Consider the following 9,454-nt stretch of genomic DNA (forward strand, 5'->3'; position numbering starts at 1 on the left):
TAGCATGAGTTTAGTTCCATTCTATAACTATAAATACTATCATTTGAGTGAAGCCAAAATGTAACTACGTGAAGTGCAAGAACCTCATCATCCACATTCCAAGAATCTTTAAAAACTACCTACAAACATGAGGCTCTTAGCTGGAAATTTCAAATCAAATTGCAACATAATACACTCCTCAAATTATAACTTGCTTTTTACTAAAAAGCATTTGGGATTTGCACTTCCTACTTCAAGGTGCTCTACACTAAGAAAATCGAGTGCTCGTGGATTCAGGATCACGAGCTCGTGGAACCCAGGGTCGGGTCACTGCTCTGTCGGAGACAGAGCAGCTGAACTCCGACACCGGTGGATGGAATTCCAAGGTATCAAGAATTGGGAAGGTTTGCTTGATCCACTTGACGATGATCTCCGCAAGGAGATCTTAAGGTACGGGGAATTTGTGGAAGCAGCCTATCGCTGCTTCGACTTTGACGTGTCATCACCCACGCACGCCACATGTCGTTATCCTACGAGTTCGATGCTGACAGACTGCGGACTAGACACGAGCGGATATAAGGTAATCAAGAACCTTTATGCCACGTGTGCAGTTCAAATGCCAAGTTGGACTAAAAGGTTCCCGAATTTAGCATCCCCGTGCTCTAGCTGGATTGGTTACGTGGCAGTTTGCGAAGATGAGGAAGAGATCGCTAGGCTTGGGCGTCGTGACGTGGTGATTGCTTATCGAGGCACTGCCACCTCATGCGAATGGCTCGAAAATTTACGTGCCACGTTAACTTCTTTACCAGATGACATGGCACCGGAAAATTACGATCAACCCATGGTACAAAGTGGATTCTTGAGCTTGTACACAACAAAAAACGAATGTGATCAAAGTTTGCAGGACACAATTAGAGAAGAAATTGGCAACGTTCTTGATAAGTATAATGACGAGCCATTAAGTATAACTGTCACAGGCCATAGTCTTGGAGCTGCCCTTGCAACATTAACAGCGTACGATATAACTACAAAATTTAGTCACGCACCAATAGTAACAGTTGTATCATTTGGAGGGCCTAGGATAGGAAACAAAAGTTTTAGATGCCAATTGGAGAAAAGTGGTACAAATGTTCTCCGCATTGTCAACTCCGACGATCCAATTACAAAAGTTCCGGGGTTCGTGATCGACGGAGACGATGATGTGGCAGAAAGAGGGAGTGCCCACGTGGCGACAACAGGGCTGCCAAGCTGGCTTCAAAGATGCATGGAGGATACACAATGGGTATATGCTGAGGTTGGCAAGGAACTTAGATTAAGTAGTAAAGACTCTAAATTTAGCAAAGCTGGAGATGTTGCCACGTGTCACGATCTCAAGACGTATTTGCACTTAGTGAACAATTTTGTAAGTGAAAAGGATGTAGAGAAGCGAGATCAAGAAAGAAATGCGGCTTTAGTTTGACAAATCCTTTCTTTACTCGGTACAGAGAATAGGATATAGGACCAATGAATAGAAATAGGACCACACGTGAGTCTTCTTGAAAATCCACACATAAAATGTGTCAAGTGAAAAGGGTTTCCATTATTTTTGAAGGAGCCCTACTCTCGTTGCCTATACTCCATAGGTTAGCAATATTCTTAATGTATACTATAATATATGGTGATCAAGTTATCGAATTGTCACGACCCAATTTCTCATCCGTATGACGTCGTGATGGCACCTAGACCCTATGACTAGGTCTAGATAAGCCTAATATTTTTGCGGAATAAATGAAATGAAAATATAAATTTAACAACTAACTTCTCAATATACTACACAACATTCCCAAAATCCGGAACATCGTAAATCACAAACTACAGGAGGAAAATCTAGTGTCTCTATACATCAGAGTCTATCAAAAAAAAAATACAGAAGATAATGGACATGGGAAAGAGTAGAGGGGGACTCCGAGGTCTGCGAACGCGACAGATATACCTTGAAGTCTCCAAAGTTGTCCCTACTCACTGATAGTGCGACTCATAAGGAGTACCTGGATCTGCACATGAAAAATATGTGCAGAAGAATAGCTTGAGTACACCACAGTCGGTACCCAGTAAGTGCCAAGCCTAACCTCGGTCGAGTAGTGACGAGGTCAGGTCAAGTCCCTACTGGTATATGTATAATAACACAAGATAAAATGAAATCCCGCAGTAAAATAAAGACTGAAATTTAACCAGAATGAAATCATAGAAGACAATAACTCAGTACACATATATAACAACATGGGATTTCTCGAGATACCGTCTCTTAGTCCCAACGTAAATGTGCAGAACAGGGGGATCTCTCGGAATACCATTTCGTAGTCCCAAAGTAAATATGCAGTACATGGGGATCTCCCGGAATACCGTTCCGTAGTCCCAAAGTAAATATGTAATACATAGGGATCTCCCGGAATACCGTTCCATAGTCCCAAAGTAAATATGCAGCCAAACAATAGAATTCAATAGTTACGGCACGAAATTCTACAGTTCAACCTAAGTACAAGTTAAGGAAAGACAGGTAAATTCACTAAACATGCTGCACATAGTTCAAGTAAACATTTAAGACAAGTAGGCATGCTATTCTAGTCTAGCCGGATACCACACATTCTGATGGAACTCAAATAAGAAGAAAATCAGGTTATTGCATAGTAGAAAAATCGGGGTTTTACACAATTAGCCCGTGTACGTACTCGTCACCTCACGTACACGATGCTCATATATCAAAAACAGTACAAATCCTACGGGGAATTCTCCCCCCCCCCCCCCCCCCCCACAAAGTTAGGCAAGTCACTTATCTCGAACCAAGTTCAATCAATCGGTAAGAATGCCTTTTTCACGAATATCCGATTCTGAATAGCTCGAATCTAACCAAAATAATTTGATACAGTCAACAAAAATTATAGGAATCAATTTCATAAGAATATACTACATTTCTCAATACAAACCTAAAATTAACTCAAAAATCGCCCGTGGGCCCATGTCTCGGAATCCAGCGAAACTCACAAAATTCGACAACTCATTCAATTACTAGTCCAACCATACCAGGTTCACTCAAATCGGACTCCGAATCGATACCGAAATCTCAAAAATTCATTTCTATGAGATTTATAAAATTTTCTCAAATTTCCATCTCAATACACTAATTAAATGGTGAAAATAATGATATATTTGTGTATATTGACCAAATCTGAGTTAGAATCACTTACCCAAATATTTTTCCTTGAAAATCTATCAAAACTCGCCTCTCCTCAAGCTCCAATTCGTCAAAAATGGCACATGAGACGAAGTCCCCTGTTTTATAATTTTGTCCAGGCAGCCCTCGGTCCTGCCTCGATCCTGACCCTCGATCAAGGCTTCGACCATGGCCCTCGATCCTGGGCCTCGATCATAGCTTCGATCCTGACCCTCGATCATGGCCTTCGATCATGGCCCTCGATTCCGGCCTTCGATCCTGAGTCTCGACCCTGGCTTCGATCCTGGCTCTCGACCCTGGCCTTCGATCCTGGCCCTCGACTCTATGCTTCGATCCTGGGCTCGATTTCTGTATTTCCAGCAGAAGAAATTGCAGCAGCTGTTTAAGTCTAACTTTTGATCCATTAACCATCCGAAACTCACCCGAGGCCCTCGGGCCCTCAACCAAATACACCAACAAGTCCTAAAATATCATACGAACTTATTTGAAACCTCAAATCACATCAAACAACGCTAAAATCAAAATTCACACCCCAATTCAAGCTTAATAAAACTTAAGAATTTCCAACTTCTACATTCGATGTCGAAACCTATCAAATCAAATCCGATTGACCTCAAATTTTGCACACAAGTCATAAATGACATAACTGAGCTATAAAAATTTTCAGAACTGGATTTCGACCCCGATATCAAAAAATTAACTCCCCCATCAAGCTTCCAAACTTAAATTCCTATTTTAGCCATTTCAAGCCTATTTTAATTACGAACTTCCAAATACAATTCCGAGCACGACCCTAAGTCCAAAATTACCATACAGAAATGTTGGAATCATTAAAATTCTATTTGGGGGTCGTTTGTACATAAGTCGACATCCGGTCACTATTTAAACTTAAGCTTTAAAACTTGGAACTAAGTGTTCCAATTCATTTCAAAACCTCACCGGACCCGAACCGACTACCCGACAAGTTACATAACATTTATAAAACACAGAATGAACAATACATAGGGGAGTAAGGGCTACAACTTTTTAAAACGATTGGCCAGGTCGTACAGGAAATTAAATAGTCTGCATCTTTCTTGAGTTACATGCAAGCACATGATATATTACAGTAGTGCGGAGGTTAATTTAAGATTTAAATTTTATAGGTTCAACCTTTAAGATTTTTAGCATTGAACCCAATATATTCTTAAAGTTATTGGTTCATATATACTATTTGTTGCAATTTGAATAGATTTTTACACACAAATTTATGCTTCACATCGAAAGTTGGCCTGGTCAATAAGAGGGAGTCATACTTTGGACTGCTTTTTTCAAAAGAAACTATCTGAAAGCCATTATGGGTTCAATTAAACCCGTCACTAACTTGCTACATAAGCCCCTGCAGTAGGGCATAACTTCCTTCTTTCTGACCACAAATTAAAGGCACTAAAACATATGAACACAAAACGCGAAGCATGATACTTTTTCTTTTTAGTCCGTCAAGAAAAATATACACAAATATTTATAGTTCATTTTAGATCATAGGTTTTAAAAGTTTTTTTATTTAAACTTCGTGTCTAATCAAATATCCTCACTTAAATTAGGATGGAGGAAGTATACAGTGTATACGATAAAATTCGGTCTCAGAAGGTGAGTGAATTAGGAAGTAACATGTGTCAAGGATGATCAATCAGTAGTGATCCGGATACAAACTTGTGGCCGGATCACTACTAAAAAAATGGGAAAAATCAACCGATGTTGGTCGGTAATTGGCAAAAATCGCCCGATTCGTGGCAGTCGGTAATCGTAAGGTCGGTAGAGCTAACCAACCGAATTTGGTCGGTATTTTTCGATCGATTTCGGTCGGACAATTAAATTCCAAAAAAAAAAAAATAATATGCCGAAAAAACCGACCGAAGTCGGTCGGTATTTTAGTTATGTAATTAAAAAATACATCATCTAGGAATTGAACCGGGGTCTGTACTGTGGCAGGATACTATTCTACCACTAGACCATTGGTGTATTTTGTTTTAAGACTGTCTTTTATTTCATTTATACTCTTTAATTGTATTTTTGGGCGAAAATAACCGACCGATGTCGGTCGATTTTATTAAAAAATAAAATTACCAACCGAATTCGGTCGGTTTTTGAAAATGACTGGTCGAATCAGTCGGTTTTTATAATATTAATTTTAATTTATTTTAAATGAAAAATCGACCAAAGTTGGTCGGTTTCTTGAAAAATAAATTCGCGGGAAGCAAAAATAATTTCTCACATTTTTGCGCCAAAGAAAACCGACCAAAGTTGATCGGTTTCGTAAAAAAAATATAAAAAAAGATATTTTGAAAAAACCGATCGGCCGTTTTTTGACATTGATCGAAGTCGGTTAGTCCACCACAATCGATTTTTGCCGAATTTCTAGTAGTATATAAGATGCAGTTCAAAATATGACCGTTGTAGAAACGTTACGGAAGACCCATACCTTTATTAGCTTGTATTACCTTTTATTACTCTTTATTATTACTCTTTAATTACCTTTTATTGTAGCATTAATATTGGTAATTAAGCGAGCATAATTTATAATCATACACCTCATAGCTCTAGTATAAATAGAGGCTTTCATTCTATTATAAAGCATAAAGAAATACTGATAGCAAAAGACTAGTATTCTCTTTCTCAAACTTTATAAGTGTTGTCGAGATTTTTCATTTATTCCTGAACTCGACGGAAATATTCTAAAGCCCAGACTTGTATTTTCTTCATTTATTTATATTTTAATTGCTTTGTTCTTTATTACTTTATTTTATCAATCAATTTAATTTACGTGCCTATAAATCACATTATAAATTAAACTGTACCGTTTTTCCGGTAAACATACCTGATCCAAACTATTGCCGCCATAAAATTGATAGCCACCACCTCTTTGTTGAGGTTTTTGTTCTGACACGAAGTCCTTACGTTGCACGTGTTATTACCTCTAACATATAGAGATGTCAGGATTTCTTCCCGATTTTGATTTGAGATTTAGTTTCAGAAACGATTCTTACAAAATTCGGTAGTAGGATTGCATGCATGCATGTAATTCAAGAAAGATCACTAGAATTGCAAGAGACAGTAGATATACATTGGGGCGAATGTAATTTGAAAGTAGTGGGTTCATCTGAAATTAGTATTTTTGGCGCGGTATATAAATTGTATAAAAGTTCATTAGAAAGAGATTTAATAGATATAAATTTATAACTTTAAAAATATAATATATTTGATTTTATAGAACTTAAATTTTGAATTCGCCTCTGTATATACGTAAGAATATTGCTAACCTAGCTATGGCGCATAGGCAACGAGAGTAGGGATTCTCTAAAAATAATGGAAAACCCTTATCTCAAAATTAAGGATGAGATATTGAGGATCTTAAAAAAGAAAAGAGTGCGAACGTGGTTTGCACATTTTTTCCCCTCACACCTTTTTTATGTGTATTTTCAAGGAAGACTAATGTACCGAGTAAAGAAGATTTGTCAAATAAGAGCAGTAGTTGTTTCTTGTTGCTCTGTCTCTTCTGTACATCCTTTTCTCTGGCCCCGAGGGGTGCACAATATGAACCTACAAAATGTTGGATAGTATGTATATTGGGAGACAATATGTTCTTATCAGATATATGAGCAAAACCCAAATATGTAATATACCTGTTAAAAAAAAAGACATTTCTTACAAATAGTTTTCTTTTTATATATATATATATATATATATATATATAATTGTCAGCCTTGAGAGTGTGTACATTCTTTCGTGACGTTTTCGCTTAGACGAATCTTCAAGAAACTTGCATGTATCGATTATAGTTGGAAATTAAATCAAGATTAATTCGTATTCTTACATCGTCTAGGATTTGGTATTTACTAGATATTTAATTTATGTCTAATTAGGATTCACAGCCAAAATTATGTATGAATAAACTTTTTAGATTCTAGTCAAATTTAATTTGTAGTATTATAAATAGGGGTGCCACTACATATTTTCTATTGTGGAGAGGTAACTATGATGTAGAGAGATTCAAGAGTTATATGAGTTGTGAAAAACCCTCATATCACGTTCTCTCCCTAGTTTAATAAATTTCTTCTATATAATCTTTGTTGAATTTTTTGCTTGTGCATGCCTAAATTATTCTTCGAGGTATTTCAATCCTTCAAATTTGTATCAGAGCCTGTGTGAGATTCTATCAGAGCCGGTAGGAGATCCAAAAGAAATATGGATACTCTATTACCTAATTGTCCCGTTTTTGTGTTTGATGGCAAAAGTAATTTTGAAACTTGGTATCAACAGATGAAGAATTGTTTTAAGGATATTGGATTATGGTCCATCATTGATGAAGGATTTAAGGAACCCCTAGAAGGCACAACGTTGACAGGTGATGCAGCTACTCAATTGGAGAAGAAAAGACATTTAGATTATCAGGCACACTACTATCTCGCCATTAAGGTCGAATTGTATGTATCTAAAAAATATTTGCATGCAAAGTCATCAAAGGAGGTTTGGACAATCTTGGTGAAGTCATATAAAAAAAATTGTAAAGAAGGAGAAACTGCAAGAGTTTAGGAGTCAATTTGAGTTGGCTCGTATGAGACCAACAAAGTCTATCAAAGAATTTTTTATAAGAATCAAAGAAATAGTCGATGGTGTAAGGACCAATGGAGAAGTATTGGAAGAAGTTAAAATTGTTGAAAAAATATTGCAGTCTCTAATTTTAAAGTTTAGCAACAAGAAAGTTATTCTTGAAGCTACCAAAGATCTTAGCACTCTCGGAGTTGATGATTTAGAAGGTGAATTGGTGACATTTGAGATATCATTGAATCAAAAGAAAGATGAGACATTGGAGGAGGTATCACAAGAAAAAGATGATCAACCAAAAAAAAAAAGAAGACACATCAAAGATGACGAAAATAAATCAAGAAGGCCAAAATTTAGAAACAGTGGAGAAAAGAAGAGAAGGTACATGTAATTTTTATTGTGATAGAGATTCTATTGAATACAAAGAGAAGTCAAATAATATTCAAATTGATCTGCCAAAAATTTCTCCAGTTGTTAAAAAGGAAGATTTGGTTGCAAGGGACGTTAGTCCAAAAAAGGTTGGTGTTTCAACAGAAAAATTATTTGATGGTATTGTAGATGAACCTAGTAATGAAAGAAGCAAGAGAGTTCATTGATGGTAGGCTATAATATCGTATTTTAGTCGCTTATTTCACTCTAAGTTACTGCACTTTTATTGTGTTTGAGCTTTAATTGATAGAGTTTTTCACTTATTATGTGTTTTATGCCTTATAGGAGTGATTCCAAGTTATGTAGATGTTATGAAATGAATTTGAGTGATCTGGAGCTTTGAAGTCTGAGTAAAAGCCCAAGGGATTAAGTCGGGATTGTGTTCGAGGGTCAAGAAACACATCTAGATATCAAAAAGAAAGGAAAATTCCGTACTTTGAGAAAGCCCCACTGCCACGGTGCGTGTACATTTTCCTGCTGTTTGTCAGAAATCAACTCTCTGGATTTCTCCACTAATGCCCCGAATCGCGCGTCGCCCTATGCGGCGCGCCTGTACAATTCTTACAGAGTGAAAATCCAATTTCAGCTAGGAGAAGGTGATTTCGTCTGGGCCCGACCCTACTTGGTTTAAATACATAAAAAAATATTATTTTCTAGACTTTTGACACATATCAGACCTAAGGAGGATTTGGAGAAGCAAAAGCACAAGGAGTTCATCATTCAATCCTCACTCAAGACCCGAGTTTGGACCGTTTTATATTTTCTTTTACTTTAAACATATTTTTGATGAATTGCTCCATATCTATGGAGTAATTCTCTTTAGGGTTTGATGGATTTGGTGTATTGATATTTGTTTGTTGATTATAACTCTAATTTTATGTATTGAAGCGTTTTGAATGATTTAACTGTTGCATCTATATTCACTTGTTCATATAATCGAGAGAGACATAACTTGTGATATCTTTGCATTATATTATTGGTTGAGTTCATTTATTCTTCTTGGTAATCGAAAGAGGCTAGTTGAATTATTGATTAAATATAGTTAGGAGGATAATCGAGAGATGTTCTCCTAAAGACCAATCCACTATGCATTCTTGCATATCTTCACGTGCTTAAATTGGTTCATCTTGTGAGGTTGAAACTTAATCGAGAGAGGAGTTTCTACTAAACGTTTGAACTAATAATCGAGTGAATTCGAGAGACTCGCTTAAATATTAGAAGTGAATTCTCTAGAGCTAGATCCCAAACAAG

General features: G+C 36.7%; 1 protein-coding gene across 1 annotated transcript; it reads left to right on the plus strand.

Annotated features, from left to right (window-relative positions):
- Positions 1-1,612, plus strand: LOC104102584 (phospholipase A(1) DAD1, chloroplastic-like). Its single transcript, XM_009610329.4, has one exon. The coding sequence runs from the start codon at positions 128-130 to the stop codon at positions 1,436-1,438; it is 1,311 nt and encodes a 436-aa protein (XP_009608624.3). The 5' UTR covers positions 1-127; the 3' UTR covers positions 1,439-1,612.
- Positions 1,613-9,454: the final 7,842 nt, after the last annotated feature.

The sequence above is a fragment of the Nicotiana tomentosiformis genome, chromosome 5 (assembly GCF_000390325.3).
Source record: "Nicotiana tomentosiformis chromosome 5, ASM39032v3, whole genome shotgun sequence".
Taxonomy (NCBI): domain Eukaryota; kingdom Viridiplantae; phylum Streptophyta; class Magnoliopsida; order Solanales; family Solanaceae; genus Nicotiana; species Nicotiana tomentosiformis.

Excerpts from the sequence above, each read along its gene's own strand:
- LOC104102584 (XM_009610329.4), top strand. The coding sequence starts at position 128 with ATGAGGCTCTTAGCTGGAAATTTCAAATCAAATTGCAACATAATACAC.